General features: G+C 41.1%; 1 protein-coding gene across 11 annotated transcripts in view; it reads left to right on the forward strand.

Moving 5' to 3' along the window:
• TRIM9 (tripartite motif containing 9) overlaps positions 1-22095 on the forward strand; it is a 260580-nt gene that overhangs the window by 192303 nt on the left and 46182 nt on the right. For all 11 annotated transcript variants that reach the window (XM_010341083.3, XM_074393934.1, XM_074393937.1 and 8 more), the window contains 2 exons: positions 12030-12125; positions 14425-14547. In XM_010341083.3, coding sequence (XP_010339385.1) covers positions 12030-12125; positions 14425-14547 — 219 coding nt within the window. The remainder of the gene's footprint in view (positions 1-12029; positions 12126-14424; positions 14548-22095) is intronic.

A 22095-nucleotide genomic window follows, 5' to 3' on the forward strand; every position in this document is an offset into this window, starting at 1 on the left:
AGCTTTGAAAGTGTATGAGAGGTTGGCAGGTTTTTTTTTTTTTTTTAATCAGGAGTCTGGTTCATGAGGATAATGAAAAGGGAAATAATTTTTCCTGTTTTTCCAAGTTCCATCTAAGAATAGTATTCCTAGTGGGAAACATGTTACAAAGAGTGCTTGGGTTTCCTAGCTAACCTACACAATCATATTAAAATGCAATATGTTTTTATAAAGTGGCTCTCTGTACTAACATCTAGATAATTTATAAATTTAATTTCCTATTTGATCTTGGAGTTATTTAGAATGGTGTTTCCTAATTTCTAAGAGATAGTAAATAGTAAGGAAAGCATTTTGAGGAATGCAGTGAGGTGATGGGGGATCCGTTATTTAATTTTGACTGAATCATGAACAAATCTTGGTTTACATGGGATGAAGGATAGATAACAGTTTGCAAAATGGAGTAGCGTAGCAAAATATCCAAATTAACCAGTGTTTGGGATTAAGCTATTAAAAGAAATGTGATAAATCTATAAAAGGTAAAAAAGAAAAATGGTTTATTACTACTAGGAATATATACAATGTGGATGGAATAAAGCCAACTATATCAGCTAACACAATAAATGTAGATAGCCCAGATTTCTCTGTGATAAGGGGGAAAACTGTCAGGTCAAGTTAAAAAGAAATCTAGTTTAAAAATAAATAATGGGCAAAGTTGTACCAGAGAGTGAGACAGGATATACAGTCAGCCTTCTGCATGCATTGGTTCTCCTTAGTGGATTCATCCAACACTGGATCAAAAGTACTTGAAAAAAAAAATTGAGCCTGTAGTGACTATGTTAAGACTTTTTTCCTTGTCATTATTCCATAAATAGTATAGTATAACAATTATTTACATAGAACTTACATTGTAATAGGTATTATAAGTAATCTAGAGATGACTTAGGGTGTCCAGGAGAGGGAATACAGGCATGTGTTCTTAGTTTCTGTTTCTGGTTGAGCCTGTAAAGCCTTTCCCCATCCCTCTTTTCCACTTATCAATAGAGACAGAAACTAAAAGCCATAGCTTCAAGCTGCTAAAAGCCTAAAACAAAACAAAATGAGCAATAACAAAATAAGGCAGGTCAAACAAGCTTGAAGTATTACACAGTGGTGTGCTGTTAAACCAGCTCTCAAATAAAACAAAAACCAAAACAAATTTTTATTTGTAGTGTTTGCCAATTTCTATGGTATAAATATTTGGTTGATTTTACGCTACCAACATAACATATGCTAACATGGAATTGGAAAGAGATGTTGGCTCTTTTGTGCTGAGGGCGGGCTCATCAACATGGTAGGTTTTTACTGCAACAAGATGTAAGAGCCACTTTTTGCCTTAGGGCATGACAAAAAGAAACTGTTGCCTCACACAATATTCATCGTTTCTTGGGGGAAAACTGATTTCCCAAGTCTCTGTGACTTTTACTTAGAGTGCTGGAGGCAATAGAATTCCTGCAGCAATTGTGATTGAAGGTATGAAACTTTAATACAGTGGCAAAGATACAGGCTGTGAAGTCACTACCATTCTGCCCAAGGCTCTGTCAGAGAGCATGCTTTTTTGTGGGTATTCTAAACCATTATATGTGCGTTGTCAGGCAGTTACCAAGTATTTACAATTGAGGATCAAAAATATACCTTCCTTGGGCCAAGCCTTTGTGTAAATATTGGATTTTACATTCCAGAGATGGACTACAGAATGAATCTCCTTTTTTTACATGCTACCCTCTTCTATCCGAAGAGCCGTAACCACCAGTCTGTGAGTCCTTTTTCCAGAAATCTGTTTTCCCTACACTTCTCTCTAGCTGCCTTCACGTCCACACGGGGTCACCATGTTCTTCCAGGTGGTATAGCATTCTCTTTTATCTGAAACTACCAGGGAACAGTTTTAAGATAAACAAAACAGTTTTGAGATCCAATTATTTTCAGTTCTCTAGATAGAAATTTTCATTTCTACAAATAGTGTTTGTTCACTAAATAATGTAACATGTACTATTAGAAATGTGTATATTAAAGTGGAAAATCAGGCCATGTGCGGTAGATCACGCTTGTAATCCTAGCACTTTGGGAGGTGGGGCAGGTGGATCACGAGGTCAGGCATTCGAGACCAGCTTGGGCAACACAGTGAAACCCCGTCTCTACTAAAAATACAAAAATTAGCTGGGTGTGGTGGCAGGCACCTGTAATTCCAGCTACTCGGAAGGTTCAGACAGGAGAATCACTTGAACCCAGGCGGTGGAGGTTGCAGTGAGCCAAGATTGTGCCACTACACTCCAGCCTGGGCAACAGAGCTAGACTCTATCTCAATAATGATAATAATAATAAAGTGAAAATCGATAAATATTTTTCATATAAAAAGGATATGACTGTGCTCTTTCAGAAACTCAAATATTAGTTCTAAGAAAGGATAGACTTCTTATTCACCCCTCAGTTTTCACTTAGATCTATACAGTGAATTTAAGAAATGACTTTTTATTCTTTATTTCAAAAGCAGAACATTCTTATTTCAGAAAAATCAGAAAATCAAAAGAACTTTAAAAAGAAGAAAAAAGCCCTCAATTTCACTAGAGTTATGCTATGAATAGCCTTGATAATAAACCCTTAATGTGTATCCTTTGAAACAGCATATACATCTATGTGGACATAATGCATGTCTCTATATAAAGCAGGCGTCCCCAAACTATGGCCCGTGGGCCGCATGCGGCCCCCTGAGGCCGTTTATCCGGCCCCGCAGCGCACTTCAGGAAGGGGCACCTGTTTCATTGGTGGTCAGTGAGAGGAGCACAGTATATGGCGGCCCTCCAATGGTCTGAGGGACAGTGAACTGGCTCCCTGTGTAAAAAGTTTGGGGACGCCTGATATAAAGTATGGCAACAAAATTTGAGTTATGTCATATATCTATTGCTATCTTGAAATCTGTTCTTTTCACTTAATGTGTTATGAATATTTTCCCATATGACTAAATACATAACTCCCCCTTTCAATAGCTGCGTAACACCCAGATAACACTTAATATGTGCCAGGATGGCCTGCTAAACTGTAGTGTAAGTCACTGTATAGGTCTCTGGTCTCTATAATTTATTTAATTAATCTCCTATTTTAGAATATTTAGTTTGTTTCCATCTTGTTGCAAAGAACTGAAATGAAATTCATGTAGCAAACATTTGAACACATTCTTGATTATTCCTGTTTCCCCAGGTGAAACTGTATTAAACTTTCAAATTTAGAGGATTTTAAAAAATCATACTCCCAAAATGCCCCTCTGAGTAGTTAATCCAATGCACATTCCTGTTGAAGGTGGCAAGAGTACTTCTTTCCTGTATGTCACTCTAAATACTTTCATTTGTATTTTGTTTTTGTAATCTGATGAGCAAAGAATAGAATCTCATTTTTTTAAATTTACTTCTTAAAATTACCAGTATGTGAGGGAGAAGGGACCCTTTTTCAAAAGCTTCTTATTGTTCTTTTCCTAGTTAAGGCCTAAATTTCTTTGGGTTTATTTGTGAAGCACTTAGAAGTGGTCCTGGCACATACAGTGCTATTTTAAGTATGTGTTAAGCAAATTTTTTTTTTCTCATTGTTGATGACTGTAATCACAATGGGCTTTACCACCAAGAAAGCTCTAGAAGCCAAAAACTGGAAAACAATTTGGAAAATTCAGGTGGCCTGTTAAAGAGGAAGTAAAAAGTCATGGATTACCAGTTTTAATAGATTATGCCAGAGCATCTGGTTCACAGAATCTCCATTCTTTAGCATTTATAGTTATTTGTGGACAGATACATGTATATGATAGCTTTTGGGAAACATCCAATGGGTATATTCTCTTCTATACATAATATAAAGAGAATATGCGTAATATAAACCTTTGGAATACATTCTTATAAATATGACTGAACTTGCTAATTGGATTATTCAGATAACCTGCATTCTTGCTTATTATTTATCTGCTTGATCTGTAATATTCTAAAATAAATAGGTGATTTTTACAAATAAAAATTTGTTTTTGTTTTTGTTTTTTTGAGAGCTGGTTTATCAGCACACCACTTATTCTCGTGACAAAGAGCTGAAGAGCAAAAGAGCTAGCAGAAAATCGCAGAGCCTCTTTAGGCTAAGGAACAAGTTATATAGCCAAGGATGACAAGGGGGTAGGAACACATGCGCCACCTGCAGGAGGTACTGCCAGTCATGTGACAGAAATGGTGCTAGAGCAAATTGTTCTGAACAATGCTACAATCTACCCCACTGTTTGAATAATTATAATTGACCAACCCTAAGTCAAGATGTAGCATGACAAAAGTGTTTCAGTGATTTATATATGTATATTTTAACATTATTCTTACTATAAAAATAATATTGGTTGAATATCTCTTATCCAAAATGATTAGGACCAGAAGCATTTCAGATTTTGAGTTTTGCAGATTCTGGAATATTTACATTATATTTACCAGTGGAGCATCATTAATCCAAAAATCTGAAATCTGAAGTGCTCCAACATTTAAAACTTTTTGAGTGCTGACAAGACACTCAAAGGAAATGTTCATTGAAATGTTTCAGATTTTGGATTTTCAGAACAGGGATACTCAACCTGTACTGCTTATTGAATTTTAACAATATGCCAGGCACTGTGTAGAACTTCATACACATGATTTCATATAATCCTCACGGTAGTCCTGTGATGCAGGTACCCTTATTATCCCCATGTTGCAGATGAGGAAACTGAAGCCTAGTATTTTGATTGGGCTCCCTGGACGCAGACTCTGAGGGATGGTTAGTTGTTAAGTGCTCTTGGTAGATCCACCTGGAAGTGAGGAAGCCAGGTTTGAAGTGAGGCTGAAGCTAACCTGCAGTGGCCTCAACCAATCCTACTGGAAGTTCTAGATAGGGGATGGTTCTTCAGGGTTGCCCCAAAATTGAGGCAAGGGGACTCTAGCCATTCACTGGCCATGGGACATCTCCAGAAGGGGACATACTTTTCAGTAAGGCAGTTAGTTCCCTGCAGCCAAGAGCAATTCCTAGTGTAATCTATCAGCAGCTGATATTCCCTGCAACTGGGAGAAGGACACATAGTCTTTGAGAGAAGATTCTGGGTAGAGCACCACAGTATTCACCACAGTTAGGTAATGGATCCATGATCACATGACTCGTAAAATGCCACCATTGAAACTGAAGTCCATCTGATTTTAAAGTCTGTCCTCTTAACTCCGATGCCATGTTGGCCCCCATTGCTCTGTCTGGTTCAGTTGCTGCTATCTGATGGAATAACGGCATGTCTTATACATTTTTATGGTTCAAAGAATGAAACAGCATGTTTAGACTTAAGTTGTTATTTGAAAGGAGGTAAATGTCACTATGCATTAGCTTTTGGTGTGAATATTTGTGTGCTTGTGCATGCAAATCTAACAACGAAAAATGGGAAAGGGGATTTTACTCAACATGTTGGAATAAAAGCAGAGTCTTCCTCCTTTCTGTCCTCCATACAGCTCATAGAGTCAGGTTCACAATAAAAATGGTGAGATTTGTTTAGTATATGAGAGATGTGCTTTATTAGGCGGAGGAACTTGCATCCTTGGTGATGTGCTTCTTGACTTATCCTTCAAAGTAACCTTTGCCTGCTGAAGGGCCAGTTCATTACCTAGAGATTGCCCCGCTCTCCCTGGGTCAGAGGCAGAACTAGCAACTGTCACTAACTACCTGGTTACTAATTAAAGTGGTAAGGACAGATTTTAATCTGTAAAAAGGGCAGATTTTAATCACTACACTATTGCAACAGGGAAAAGAGTACATCATGAACTGAACTCAGCTTCTATTTGAACAGAAGTGACTGGGCACTTTACAGAGAGAATGAGGGAATGGGAAAGGGGGTGCGCAGGGGCTCAGAGTTGCAGAAGTGAAAAAATTCCAAAAATCAGGAAGGAGAAAATTGGTCTATATGAAACCCATCTGGGTTTGCTAACTTGTGCTTATTGAAGTTAGACCCCTACCCTGTCATAGAGACCGGCAGATAGAATCCCTTTCTTCAGGTGTTCAATGGAACAAACAGCAAATTCTTTTGGCAGCCCTGAATTTTCTCAGGCAGGTACCTTAGGGGAGGCTGTGGTCATCTTAGGAATTCAGCCAGGAACTGTTAGAAACTGTTAGTGTTTGTTCAAGTCTTTATAGGCCAAGGTTGAGGCCGAGGTGAGAAGAGAGCTCAAAGGACCCTGGCTAGGATAGAATCAATCTTTCTCCCTTCCCTTCCCTCTCCTTCCTTCCCTCCCCTCCCCTCTCCTCCCCTCCCCTTCCCTTCCCTCTCTCTTCTAAAGGAGTTTCACTCTTCTTGAACAGATTATAGTGCAATGGTGCAATTTCAGCTTACCACAACGTCTGCCTCCTGAGCTCAAGGGATTCTCCTGCCTCAGCCTCCTGAGTAGCTAAGATTACAGGTGCTCACCACCACACCTGGCTAATTTTTTGTATTTTTAGTGGAGATGGGGTTTCACCGTGTTGGCCAGGCTGTTCTCAAACTCATGACCTCAGTGATCTGCTTGCCTCGACCCCCAATGTTCTGGGATCACAAGTGTGAGCCACCACACCCAGCCTTGAATCTTTCTTATAACCAGTTAACAATAAACAGCAGTTTAATGGACCAAATCCCTACCCATAAGATTCCTCTGATACCAGCCTTGCCCAAAGCCAAGAGCCTCACCATCCTCCACTGATAACACATCTCACATACAATTACATGCATACACATACACATTCTTACACACATATACACTCTTAAACTCACATTCTTACCCACATACACAGACCTTCACACACTCACATGCATATGCACACTCATACACACATGCATGCACACACACACACACCACTTGTCTCTATACTGTGTGCTTCCATTCCCAGGCCCAGCTACTCTTTTGCAGATCACAGCCTGTTCACTGCCCCAGCTATTTGCTGGGCTTAGAGATAAGTTGGCATCTCCAGACCACCTGGTCTTGGAGGATTCCTGACCATCTGACTATAGTGAACTGGGGTTGGGGTATATCCAGGATCTTCCAGCACCAGAGAAACCAGAGAAGAGATCCATTCTTGCAGACAGGAAAGGCACAAGCAGGAGGAATAGACATTTTTCCTAGAAGGGGAATCAGGCTCCTTGGGCAGCTCAGCTTGATGGTTCCCCAAGTACCAGTCACTCTGTGGGGTCTCCTTCCTTTACTTCATTCCCACTCCGTCCAATCTCTGCCCAAGATCTTAGGCCAATAGTCGATAAAGTTGGCAGTGAACCTGAATCCAAAGCTTCTTCCCCTCCTCCATGGTACTCCTCTCTTAGTCAGGGGACTTTCAAATTCACCGAAAAGCTTCATGCAGGAAAAAGTTGCACATTTCACAGGTTAACTCGTCATGCTGTAATTTACATATTATCTGGCTGCAAAGCATAATCAGACCCTCATAATCAATCATAGTCATCCACTCACCTTCTCTGGTTTTAAATGCTCTCACTGTAGATTAAACAGTTAATTAAACAATTTTTTCGGCCTGTGAGGGTGAGAGAAGATTCTCTTTCTTTGGGAGGCTGGAGCAAAGGGCATGAGTTTGCCATCAGATGCGGGTTTATGTTGTGGCTGTTCCGTATGTGAGTGGTGAAACCTTCACACAGGGGTATCCTATTGGTACTATTGCAAAATGGCAGGGAGGTGATTGGAATTGCATTGAAAGCACCCATCAGAGTTCCTGGCTCATAAGAAATGAGCAATGTATTATAATTATTAGAATTTCTTACTTACACTTTTTAATTGTACAATGTCAGTAATGTACTGAGTAACCAGCAGTGAGTAATCACTGAGTAATGTGACTCAGAGATCAATATTTCATTAGAAAAACTGTTACTCTCCTGGGCAGCCTTCCCTCAAAGTCCCACTGCCTCAGTGGTCACTTTTTTCCTGAGGGTTGTGTTTACCTTTGCATCTGGGAAGGAGCCGGTGTGGGCTTGGGCTTCTGGGGGCAGCAATGTTGCGGTGCCTGAATGGCATGCACTTTGATACAGCACCAGACAGTGACCCACGCCCAGGGAGGCAGCTGGGTCGTTTTCTGGGCTGTCAACCTGCTGGTGCTTGTTTGCCGCCTCATCTGTTTGTTACCAACTCTTCGAGTGACCCTTTTGACCCATCCTGTGCCTGTAACTTCAGATCCCAGACAGCCAGAAAGCTTCTTTACATTTGTCCCAGTTTCTCTCTCTCCAGTGTTCATGTTGAATTGAGGGAAAGAGGCCACGTGAAGAATGTTTACAGCAGGAAATGGAAGGAAGACACTGTCTTCTGCCTGGGCACCCTCAGCAGCTTGGGCAAGTGAGGCGTTGGGCGGGATGGATTGAATTGCATTACCCGTTTGCTGAGCGTGAGAAGTAGGTCCTGAAACATCCTCCACAGTCCCTCCCAGGGTAAGCGCCTGATCTCTCCCTCCTGGGGAGGCAAGGGGAGCAGGGTCAGTGAGGAAGCTGAAAGCAAAAGCCACACAAGGAGGGAAGGAGGAGGCAGAGTTCTTTGTTCCTTTTCTTCAGATTTGAACAACTTGTCATCTTTCTGGGAGATGTCGACAATTCTCAGCATGCTCCCAACCGAGAACAACTTGACTGGAGATCAGAGCTTCAGCCACATCATTTTTCTCCTCTCATTCACCTTCAGATTGTGACACTTTTTCAGTAACCTAGAAAACAAATATCCAAGAAACCTGAATGTCAGTTTCAGGTTCTAAAAACAGCTTTAGAACTATACCTTTCTCCGTTGAATGACTTCTTGTATGGCCAAAGATGCCGTGATGAAAACGCACACTACATATTTGCATCTTCAGTGTTCTGCTCATGAATTTCAAGGACTGCTCTGTGGTCCTGAATACAGAATACCTCTGTTAGCACAGAGTAGGAATTTAAATGCATCTGGGAAACAAAATCAGTCAATAATAATGTTATTCTATATCAGATGGCGCTTTTAAATGTGATCAAAATACCATCCTATAAAATCAGTGTGCATATAATCCTTACAGTAAGAGCTCTTTGTAGTGATAGTTTTTCCAGGATTTTTCATTGTCTTCTGCTCAATTTCTACAAGTGGACAAAGCTTAAGGGAATGATTTCTAGATCTTTATCTTATAATGTAATTGTTTATCAAATACCAAAACAATCCTCCGCCAGATAGAAGGCATGCTTGGGACTGTGCATAAACACAAAGAGGAAATTGAAAATAAATTAATTTTTCCAGTTCACTTATTGCTTTGTCATATAAAATCCTGGGAATAGATGGGGCCAGAACTCTTTGTCTACTACTGAATAATTGTATTTCTAAGTATACAGCAGCACCTGGTCAAAAAATCTTTATGCGTGTCAAGTCCGACTTATACAGACACAATTAATTGCAAGGTTGGAATACAAGACACTAGGCAGCTTTACTTCTGTGTAACCAAATCAGTTTGGCTTCTGTACTCAAACATCTAAGTGTGGTTACTAAGCATAGGTTGTAATAAAAAGGGGGAGAAAACTATGATAGTCCAGCAAACTTTTGCTCATTCAGAAAAAAAAGAGATATTGAGTTTTAAAGTAACAATGAAAAAAACTCAAATATCTTCTTAAAATATGTCACTCATGTTATTTCCCGCTCTTCCAAATGAGGCCCTTTTTCCCTCCTTTATCCCTTGGGCTCCTGGAAATATTAACAGTTATTGAGGAGAAATTTTCATCCCAAATAATGTTGTAGCTGAGACCCAGTCATAAAGAATTTTGCAACTGTAGGCTCACTTTGTGCTTTATCTAACTCAACTGTGTTGGTTTTGCCTCCTGAAGCCTCAATACATAGAGCAAAGTACAGGTGATCAGGATGTTCTACAACAGATCCAGTTCCAGGAAACTGTCCTGTGAATCCCTCCAGTCAGCAGGTGTTTGTGTGGGCAAGAATGAAGAAAGCAAATGAGAATTAACAGCTGGTCAGGAGCAGTGACTCACACCTGTAATCCCAGCCCTTTGGGAGGCCGAGGTGGGCAGATCACCTGAGGTCAGGAGTTTAAGACCAGCCTGGCCAACATGGTGAATCCCCATCTCTACTAAAAATACAAAAATTTTCTTAGTGTGGTGGTGCATTCCTATAATCCCAGTTACTCGAGTGGCTGAGGCAGGAGAATCGCTTGAACCCGGGAGGCGGACATTGCAGTAAGCCAAGATCGTACCATTGCACTTCAGCCTGGGGAGCAGAGTAAGACTCTGTCTCAAAAAAACAAAAACAAAAACAAAAAACCTTAACAAGCATTTATTAAGCACACATTATGCACTGTGAACCAGTAGGGTAGTAGGGTTCTAGGCTTTAGATATTGTATTTCATGCAATGCCCACAAAACTCAAGAAAAGTATTCTTCTCATTTTATGAATGAGGTAAAACTATGTATAAAGGATTGAACAGCCAGTAACTGGCGGCATTTCTGAATTCAGGGTCATTCTGTTAACTAGCAGGAGCTTTCACATTGACTAATGCATTCAACCATCACCATAACCCAACTACAAAGTGTTATTATTCTTCCCACCTTTTCCGTTGGAGTAATTCAGACAGAGGTAACTTTCTCAAGGCCACAGTTAGTAAGTGACTGAGTGAGAATTTGCACACTTTCAATGCCTGTGTTCTTTCTACCATCCCACATCGCGTCCATCAAGCATTTGGTGTACATATTTTTAGAGAGTCAGTGTCCAACTTTGTATTTAAAAGACATATATAAGAGAAAAGCATTCACAGCACCAAGAGATACAATTTTAAGGTTCTGTCCTTTTACAGAAAGGAAAGGGTAGATGAAACATTGTGCTGGCAAGGAGAGTAGGCTTTAGTTTGCAGGGAAGGCAGAGTAGAAAAGGGAGTCTGTCTCTGTACCTGAGGTACAGAAGGATATACCCAAACTGCTAGGAGAAGGAATTTGTATCAAGTGTAGCTACACTTGTTAAGGTAGCAATAGAAAACCCCAGAACAGTGACTTAAATAGAAGTTAATTTTTCCTGCATAACACGATAGCTAGTGGTGAAGGCTTCAGGTGCTGGCTCACTGCTCCAAGATGCTGTCAGAACCCAGCTCCTTCCTCTCCCATCCCTCCACCCTTACCCTATTGGCCTTCTCCGCATGTGAGACAGAAGACATTGCACCCATCCTAAAGTCAGGAACCAAAGGGGAGAGGCTGCATCAACTACAGTGTTTCCGCATCAGCAGAAAAGCAAAAGCTTTGTCAGACCCCTCCAGTCCCCAGCAGACTTCCACTTAGGTCTGATCCAACAGGATTACCATGGCCACCCCAGCAGATGAGGAGGCTGAAAGAGCAAGTACCTACCTGGACACCTTGCCAACCCAGCAGAATTGCCTCCTCCTATGGATGTGGGAAGAGAGAGAGCAAGCCCTAGTGTACGAAGCTAGTATGGAGGGGACACAAATGTGCGAGGGCAGCAGGGCTGTACTTGGGGAAGGAAGAGGACATGGATGAGGCGGGAGTGGAATGTTGTCCTGCCCTTTGAATTTGTGATTATATTTAAGTGGCCGCAGAGGACCACACCAGTAACTACTCCTTCCTTCATCCTGTTCTTGACACTCTTTATTCTTTCTGCCCCAGTCCCAGACTGACAGCCCTTTGTGCTAAGCAACGTGATAAGAATTAGATCATCTGACTCACTGTTTTGTTTTGCTTTTTTAGTCCTTAGCAAATAATAGGTATTTGATACATGATTGCTTAATTAATCCATGAAGAAGATGAAGAAATTCTAGGTTGATATCAGCTAGCAAGGCCCTTTGACTGCTGTGGCCAGAGGTGTTCACTGCTTCAAGGAGAAACTACTCAGGGGCCCAGGGAGTTTGGACACTGGAATCTACCCATACAAAGGCCAGCAAAGAGGTCCAACCTCAGACAAGAAGAATCTGAGAAGCTTGATGATTTTCCAGTTTTGAGTCTCACTGAAAACACCTCTGTGGCCTTGGTGCTGCATCCTGTGATTACAGCTCCATGGTTTCCTTTTGTCTTTGCAGAGCCAGCTCTCCCAGGCGCTGAACGGACTGTCAGACAGGGCTAAGGAAGCCAAGGAGTTTCTGGTACAGCTCCGCAACATGGTCCAGCAGATCCAGGTATGGGCATTTCCTGGGACACATGGAAACCCCACGGGCTAATATAAAACTGTGCGGCGGGAGAGTTTCTTCCTCCTTTTATTTTTATGTGTTATGGGAAAATTCCTTTTTGTTGTTGTTGTTGTTCTTTACATACAAACACACATAGAGATCTACTTCGAACATACCCCTTCTTAAGGTAGTTACTTTTTGTCAACAAGCCAGAAACACAGCCTGATTTTCCAACTGGTTCCTGGCTTCCAGACTGAGGTCCTAATTCTCTGCTACTAAGTATGCAGAAGGAGGCCTATTTCTTTGTAAATTCAGGGTCCTTATTGCTGAGTTTGTAAGATCCTGTAGGTTCTCAAAACACCTTGTAATAATTGTATTATTTAATGGTAACAGGTCATAGTTTTCTCTTTTTTTCATCCTTCCTTTATTTCCTTCCTGCTTTTCATTTTTTTCTTTTTTATTCCTCCCTTCTTCCTTCTTTTTTTCTTCCTTCCTTTCTTCCTTTCGTTCTTCTTTTCTTCCTCCCTGACTCACAACAATGCCTCTCCTCCACTTAGACATTTAAATATTTTTCCACCATGATCCCCTGGCAACTGTAATTTCAGATTGCTTTATCCAGACACAATGACCAGCAATTCAAGCAGCATTTAAGAGCTCATAAATTCTCCACTAGAGCTGAAGGGGAAAAGCCATAAATTATATGAGACACCAAAATAATGACCCTCTTATGTTTTGAAGTTTGCCTCACAGAAATAACCTTAGCTTATTTTCTGCTGGCCTCCAGTAAATTGACTAAGTTCATGTTTCACCATGTCAAGGCAGGTATGGATTTTTAAATGGAAGCCAGCCTTTCAAAGAATTACACACTGATTTATTTGCCTTTTTTTTGGCACACAGGCCCATGTTAAACTTTTGATTCCCTAACAACCTAGCAGTTTTGTATACTTCCTTCTGTTTTCCAAAGCAGGAGAGTTTATCAATCAGTTCTTTCTTTACTCTGCTGGCATAAAATGTGCAGCCCCAGGCTCGCTTCTGACCGGGCTTCTTCATCAGAGCAAAGCTTTCTTTCTGCTCTAAATCAGTGACCGAGCTTACAAGGAGAAGGTCTCCCCTCACCCCACACTCCAGTATTACCCTGCATGTGGCATAGAGAGCTCTTAAATGATATTTTCCAAGGGCCTTCTCTGAGAGCTCAAAAGCAATTGCCTTGAAAGCCAAAATTTAGCATTGCTCAAGCAATTACTAATGTGTTCCTTATATGAAGACCTTGCATTTGAAAACAATGACTAAATGCCTATCTGTTGATTATTATATAAAGAGACATAGTTCTTCATGACTTTAGTAATAAATTAAAATTTTATAGGTTAAATCATTCCTTTCTTGCCAGCCCCCAAAAGTTTATAGTTTACTCAACTAGGTAGTGCTTTGTAAGTACTACTAATGTATATGTGAGTATTTAGCTTTCATTCACTGTGAATTACTTTTTTTCAGATTATGGTTTAATAATCAAAATTGTATATATAACTCATTGAAAGGATTATCCTTAGTAAATGCATATAACTCATTGAAAGAATTGCTTGAAAGAAATGTTTATGGCATGTACAGATTTAAATCAAATAAAAATGTTATAGCCAGCATTTGATTTAAACATCATGGGAAAGTTATAATTCATTTAGTATGTAGTTGCCTTTCCCCTGCAAGGTGTTGGGTCATGTCTGATTTTTATGCCAGGGTGATTGCTATTACACACATTGATTGTTTTTAACCACCTACTATTTGCTTTCCTTAATGAAAGAGGCAAGTACTTTTGCCCATTATTCTCGTATCTTATAAAATTCTGTTCTCATTGGATTACTGTTAATACTGAAGACCAGTGCCGTTTTCTTTCTTCTTAATTCCTTTGATTTTAATGATTTCTCATGCCTCAGCAATGCCCCGCTCACTCCTCTTTGCCTTTTTGAATGCCAGCTTCCACCATATATAGCTAGAAGTATGTGGCCCTCAAAAGCACTCATGCCCAACTCTATAAGCTAAAGCTTTGTTTTACTTAATATAATTCAAATTGTGGAAATGATTTCCTTTTGATAAATTTAAGCAATAAATATTTATCCTTTTCAGTCTAAATTTAAGGTGAAACATGACCACTATAGAATAAAGTTTATCCAGTTATTTTTTTTTTTAATCACCAAATGTACATTGTGGACAGAGTTCCTTTTCATTCCCTTCAGCAGGATGGGGGAGCTCTGTTTTCTCTGGCAGCCTGAGGCACCCAGCACCTTGCAGTTGAGAAATGTGCTCTATTACACAGGAAAACAGTGTGGAGTTTGAAGCCTGTCTGGTGGCCCAATGTGATGCCCTCATTGATGCCCTCAACAGAAGAAAAGCCCAGCTGCTGGCCCGTGTCAACAAGGAGCATGAGCACAAGCTGAAGGTGAGTGCTGCATCATGGGAAGAACGGAAAGCCAACAAGCCAGGCTCCTGGGGGGCATGATGGACAGGCTGGGAGAATTCCTTCCCCTGGACAGGAAGAGAGGATGCCCACAGCCTTGGGTAGCTAGTGATCTGGCCAGAAAGGAGCATACACATCCCTCCATTCACGATGTACTCCTTCATTTACCTAAATAATGTTTGTTGAGTGACTTTTCTGGGCCAGGAACTGCTATGGACACAGGAATAATAAATAAATAAAAATCATTGCCTTCATGGGACTTACATTCTATCAAGAGGGATAAATAATAAGCAAGATAAGTGTCTTCCTCCATTTTATGTTGCTATAACAGAATACCACAGACTGGGTGATTATAAACAATAGAATTGTATTTAGCTCATAGTTCTAGAGGCTAGAAAGTCCAAAAGCATGGTGTTGGCTTCTGGTGGGGGCCTTCATGTTGCATCATCCTGTGGCAGAAGGCAGAAGGACAGGCGAGCATCAGAAACAGAGAGGATAGGCCCAAACTTCCACCTTTTATTGGGAGCCCACTCCCATGATTTTTTTTTTTTTTTTTTTATTGCATTTTAGGTTTTGGGGTACATGTGATGAACATGCAAGATTGTTGCATAGGTACACACATGGCAGTGTGCTTTGCTGCCTTCCGTCCCCTCACCTGTATCTGTCATTTCTCCCCATGCTATCTCTTCCCACCTCCCCACCCCCCCGCCCCTCCCCCATTTCCCCCCAACAGACCCCAGTGTGTAGTGCTCCCCTCCCTGTGTCCATGTGTTCTCATTGTTCAACACCCGCCTATGAGCGAGAATATACGGTGTTTGATTTTCTGCTCTTGTGTCAGTTTGCTGAGAATGATGGTTTCCAGTGCAAATCAAAACCACATTGAGATACCATCTCACACCAGTTAGAATGGCGATCATTAAAAAATCGGGAAACAACAGATGCTGGAGAGGATGTGGAGAAATAGGAACACTTTTACACTGTTGGTGGGAATGTAAATTAATTCAACCATTGTGGAAGACAGTGTGGCGATTCCTCAAGGACCTAAAAATAGAAATCCCATTTGACCCAGCAATCCCATTACTGGGTATATATCCAAAGGATTATAAATCATCCCATGATTATTAACCTACTCCCAAGATAATAGCATTCATCCATTCATGAAGGCATCCATTCATCCATTCATCCATTCATCCATTCATCCATTCATCCCCTTCACGTCCTAATCACTCCTTAAAGGCTCCACCTCTTAAGACTTTTATAATGGCAATTAAATTTCAACATGGATTTTAGAGGAGATACTCAAACCACAGCAATAAGTAAGAAAATATGGAGCATATTAGTAAAAAGTGTTAAGAAAAACGTTGACAGTAGGAAAAGAGGATAGTGAGTACTGGGGGTGGGGGTTGAAATTTTGCATAGGATGGCCATAAAGAGGCAAAAATGTATTTTTGAATTGAGAAATAGAATTTGTGCTTTCTAGAAAACAAACATGATTTGTCTTAACTTCGCAACTGAACTTTACAGTTGGAAACTGTACAGAAGTTTGTCATGACACGGTAGAGTCAACTGGCTATAAGAATGTGACCCTGTTGGCAGGACTGGCCCTCCAGGAGACATCTGATATACCACCTGTCACCCCACTGGTGCAGGGCAACAAAATGTGAGAGGAAGGATGAGTGGATGGGAAGAGCAAACCAGAAGGGGTCCAGCAGTACGCAGTCAGCTGAGGCTCACACACGTGGCCATCAGGCCTCAGAGTGGCAGGTGGTGGGTAGGTGGTGTGCAGTGTTGGCATGGAATTAAGATGAAGGGAGAAATGAGGTCTGACCATAAGCTCATGGTGCTGGGCAGGCGAGCAGGAGGAGAGAGGGACATAAAAGGTGGCTCAGAAGGAGTCCTGCCCTTGTGGAGTTTACAGCTCAATGGAAGAGATGCGCTATACCCACAGCTGACTCCAACACAGGTAGAGAGTGGGCTTCCAGAAGACAGGTGCCCAATGTCATAGAAGTTGTGACAGGGCAAAATTACTTGCAGCTAAAATGGTTGTGGAGTACCTTAAGAGCTGGCACCTGAGTAGTCCAAATTGCAGGAAGTGTGTGTTAATGACCACTTACATTCCTGCCTACAGGAGTCCGCAAAGCTGTCAGGGAAGGAGAGGGTGATTAGCATATATGCAGGCTCTCTTTTGGTTCCATATGAAGTTTAAGATGGTTTTTTCCAGTTCTGTGAAGAAGGTCATTGATAGTTTGATGGGAATAATGTTGAATCTATAAATTATTTTGGGCAGTATGGCCATTTTCACAATATTGATTCTTCCTAACCATGAGCATGGAATGTTTCTCCATCTGTTTGTGTCCTCTCTTATTTTGTTGAGCAGTGGTTTGTAGTTCTCCTTGAAGAGGTCCTTTACATCCTTTGTTAGTTGTATTCCTAGGTATTTTATTCGCTTTATAGCAATTGTGAACGGCAGTTCGTTCTTGATCTGGCTCTCTTTAAGTCTGTTATCGGCATATAGGAATGCTTGTGATTTCTGCACATTAATTTTGTATCCTAAGACTTTGCTGAAGTTGCTTATCAGTTTCAGGAGATTTTGGGCTGAGACGATGGGGTCTTCTAAATATACAATCATGTTGTCTGCAAATAGAGACAATTTGACCTCCTCCTTTCCTAATTGAATACGCTTGCTTTCTTTTTCTTGCCTGATTGCTCTGGCTAGAACTTCCAGTACTATATTGAATAGGAGTGGTGAGAGAGGACATCTTTGTCTAGTGCCGGTTTTCAAAGGGAATGATTCCAGTTTTTGCCCGTTCAGTATGATATTGGCTGTGGGTTTGTCATAAATAGCTTTTATTATTTTGAGATACGTTTCATCGATACCTAACTCTCTTATTGAGAGTTTTTAGTATAAAAGGCTGTTGAATTTTGTCAAAGGCCTTCTCTGCATCTATTGAGACAATCATGGTTTTTGTCTTTGGTTCTGCTGATGTGGTGATTTACGTTTATAGACTTGCATATGTTGAACCAGACTTGCATCCCCGGGATGAAGCCTACTTGATCATAGTGGATAAGCTTTTTGATGTGCTGTCGCAATCAGTTTGCCAGAACTTTACTGAAGATTTTTGCATCTATGTTCATCATGAATGTTGGCCTGAAGTTTTCTTTTCTTGTTGAGTCTCTGCCCAGTTTTGATATCAGGATGATGTTGGTCTCATGAAATGATTTAGGAAGGATTCTCTCTTTTTGGATTTTTTGGGATAGTTTCAGAAGGAGTGGTACCAGCTCCTGTTTGTATGTCTGGTAGAATTCAGCTGTGAACCCATCTGGACCTGGGCTTTTTTTGGTTGGTAGGCTTATTAATTGCTGCCTCAACTTCAGCCCTTGTTATTGGTCTATTCAGTGTTTTAACTTCTTCCTGGTTTAGGCTTGGGAGGGTGCAAGTGTCCAGGAATTTATCCATTTCTTTCATGTTTACTGGTTTGTATGCATAGAGTTGTTCGTAGGAATCTCTGATGGTAGTTTCTATTTCTGTGGAATCTGTGGTGATATCCCCTTTATCGTTTTTTATTGCATCTATTTAATTATTCTCTCTTTTCTTTTTTATTAATTGGGCTAGTGGTCTATTTTGTTGATCTTTTCAAAAAAACAGGTCCTGGATTTATTGATTTTTTGAAGAGTTTTTTTGTGTGTGTCTCTATCTCCTTCAGTTCTGATCTGATCTTAGTTATTTCTTGGCTTCTGCTAGCTTTTGAGTTTTTTTGATCTTGCTCCTCTAGCTCTTTCAGTTTTGATGATAGCGTGTCGATTTTAGATCTTTCCTTGCTTCTCATATGGGCATTTATTGCTATAAATTTCCCTCTAGACACTGCTTTAAATGTGCTCCAGAGATTCTTGTACGTTGTGTCTTCCAGAATCTCTGGGACACATTTAAAGCAGTGTCTAGAGGGAAATTTAGCTCGTTGGCTTCAAAGATCTTTATTTCTACCTTCACTTCATTGTTTATCCAGTCAACATTCAGGAGCCAGTTGTTCAGTTTCCATGAAGTTGTGTGGTTGTGAGTTAGTTTCTGAATTCTGAGTTCTAATTTGATTGCACTGGGGTCTGAGAGAGTGTTTGTTATGATTTTCATTCTTTTGCATTTGCTGAGGAGTGATTTACTTCCAATTATGTGATCAGTTTTAGAGTAAGTGCGATGTGGTGCTGAGAAGAATGTATATTCTGTGGATTTGGGGTGGAGAGTTCTATAAATGTGTATTAGGTTTCCGTGGTCCAGATCTGAGTTCAAGTCCTGGATATCTTTGTTAATTTTCTGTCTCATTGATCTGTCTAATATTGACAGTGGAGTGTTAAAGTCTCCCACTATTACTGTGTGGGAGTCTAAGTCTCTGTAGCTCATTAAGAACTTGCTTTATATATCTGGGTACTCCTGTATTGGGTGCGTATATATTTAGGATTGTTAGCTCTTCTTGTTGCATTGATCCTTTTGCCATTATGTAATGCCCTCCTTTGTCTCTTTTGATCTTTGTTGGTTTAAAGTCTATTTTATCAGAGACTAGGATTGCAACTCCTGCTTTTTTTTTTCTCTCTCTCCATTTGCTTGGTAAATCTTCCTCCATCCCTTTATTTTGAGCTTATGTGTATCCTTGCACATGAGATGGGTTTCCTGAATACAGCACACCGATGTTTGACTTTTTATCCAATCTGCCAATCTATGTCTTTTGATTGGAGCATTTAGCCCATTTACATTTAAGGTTAATATTATTATGTGTTAATTTGATCCTGCCATTTTGATGCTGGCTGGTTGTTTTGCCCATTAGTTGAGTCAGTTTCTTCCTTCTGTCAATGCTCTTTATCATTTGATAGTTTTTTGGAGTGGCTGATACTGGTTGTTCCTTTCTATGTTTAGTGCTTCTTTCATGAGCTCTTGTAACGCAGGCCTGGTGGTGATGAAATCTTTCAGCAATTACTTGTTCATAAAGGATTTTATTTCTCTTTCACTTATGAAGCTTAGTTTGGCTGGATATGAAATTCTAGCTTGAAAGTTCTTTTCTTTAAGGATGTTGAATATTGGCCCCCACTTTCTTCTGGCTTGTAGGGTTTCTGCTGAGAGATCCACTGTGAGTCTGATGGGCTTCCCTTTGTGGGTGACCCAACCTTTCTCTCTGGCTGCTCTTACCATTTTTTCCTTCATTTCAACCCTGGTGAATCTGATGATTATGCGCTTTGGGGTTACTCTTCTTGAGGAATATCTTTGTGGTGTTCTCTGTATTTCCTGGACTTGAATATTGGCCTGCCTTGCTAGGTTGGGGAGGTTCTCCTGGATAATATCCTGAAGAGTATTTTCCAGCTTGGATTCATTCTCTCTGTCAAATTCAGGTACACCTATCAAACGTAGATTAGGTCTTTTTACATAATCCCATATTTCTTGGAGGCTTTATTCATTTCATTTCACTCCTTTTTTCTCTTATCCTGCCTTCTCATTTTATTTCATTGAGTTAATCTTCAATCTCTGATATCATTTCTTCTGCTTGGTCCATTTGGCTATAGGCTGTTGAAACTTGTGTATGCTTCATAAAGTTCTCATGTTGTGTTTTTCAGCTCCATCAATTCATTTATATTCGTCTCTAAGCTGTTAATTCTCGTTAGCATCTCGTCAAACCTTTTCTCAAGCTTCTTAGTTTCTTTACATTGGGTTAGAACATGTTCTTTTAGCTCAGAGAAGTTTGTTATTACCCACTTTCTGAAGCCTGTTTCTATCAATTCATCAGACCCATTCTCCATCCACCCTTGTTCCCTTGCTGGTAAGGAGTTGTGATCCCTTGGAGGAAGAGAGGTGTTCTGGTTTTGGGTGTTTTCATCATTGTTGCACTGGTTTCTTCCCATCTTTGTGGATTTATCTACCTGTGGTCTTTGTAGTTGATGACTTTTGGATGGGGTCTCTGATTGGACGTCTTTTTTGTTGATGATGAAGTTATTTCTTTCTGTTTTTTAGTTTTCTTTCTAAGAGTCAGGCCCCTCTGCTGTAGGACTGCTGGAGGTCCACTCCAGACCCTGCTTGCCTGGGGATCACCTGTGGCGGCTGCAGAACAGTAAGGGTTGCCGCCAGTTTCTTCTTCTGTTATCTTTGTCCCAGAACGATACCTGCCAAATGTCAGCCTGATCTCTCCTTTTTGAGGTGTCTCTTTGGATATACAGGGGTTGGGGAGCTGCTTGAGGAAACAGTCTGTCCCTTATAGGAGCTTAAGTGCTGCGCTGTGAGCTCCATTGTTCTGTTCACAGCTGCCGGGCTGGTATGTTTAGTCTGCTGCAGTGGAACTCATAACTGCCTTTTTTTCCAAGGTGCTCTGTCCTGGGAAGGTAGGGCTTTATTTATAAATTCCTGACATGCTGCTGCCTTTTTCAGAGCTGCCCTGCCAGCAAGGAGGTAGCCTAGTCACAGTCTTCCAGCAGAGGCATTGCTGAGCAGCCTTTGGCTCTGCCCAGCTGCTTTGTGAACTTCCTTGCCGTTTTGTTTATAGAGGTATAGTTAGAACTGCCTCGGTAATGGCAATCTGCCTCAGTAATGGCGGGCTGCCTCGGTAATGGTGGATTGCCTCAGTAATGGCAGACTGCCTCAGTAGTGGTCGGCTGCCTCAGTAATGGCGGACTGCCTCCCTAGTGGTGGGCTGCCTCTGTAATGGCAGACTGCCTCAGAAGTGGTGGACTGCATCAGTAATGGCTGACACCCTTCCCCCCACAGAGCTGGACCGTCCTGGGTCCAGCTGTGCTTGCTGTGAAACTCAATCCAGAGCCTTTCAGATTGCTGGTCTTTGTGGTGGTGTGACCTGTCGAGCCAGATCACCTGGCTCCCTGTTTCAGCCCCCTTTTTTTCAGTTGAATGGGTGACTCTGTCTCCCAGGCATTCCAGGCACCAGTTGAAATGGCCACCCAGATTTGTGTGAGTTTTTGTGCAGAGACCCACTGCACCAGCTGAAACAGCCTTGCTGGAGGCTCATGGCACTTTTCCGCCCAGGAATCTCCAGTTCTGTGGGCAGTAAAAACTCGTTTGGAAATGGCAGTGATGACTCACCCTCTGCATTCTCACTGGGAACTGCAATCCAGAGCTGTTCCTATTTGGCCATCTTGGATCATCTCAAAATTTTAACTTTTTTTCTTAATGGACGTATCTTTTTTGAAACATGGCAAATACTTTCCTGGCATTTTAAAACAGAACATGGTGAACAGTTTGCGATAGTCACATGGTGAGGGTAGGGCAACTCCAGGTTTTCTCTTTTTTTTTCTTTTTCTTTTCTTTTTTTTTTTTTTTTTGAGACGGAGTCTTGCTATATTGATATTGCCCATTGCCCAGGCTGGAGTACAGTTGCATGATCTTGGTTCACTGCAACCCCTGCCGCCTGGATTCAAGTGATTCCCCTGCTTCAGCCTCCCTAGTAGCTGGGACTATAGGTGTGTGCCACCACACTCGGCTAATTTTTTGTATTTTAATAGAGATGGGGTTTCACCATGTTGGCCAAGATGGTCTTGATCTCCTGA

The sequence above is a fragment of the Saimiri boliviensis genome, chromosome 2, assembly GCF_048565385.1.
Source record: "Saimiri boliviensis isolate mSaiBol1 chromosome 2, mSaiBol1.pri, whole genome shotgun sequence".
Taxonomy (NCBI): Eukaryota; Metazoa; Chordata; class Mammalia; order Primates; family Cebidae; genus Saimiri; species Saimiri boliviensis.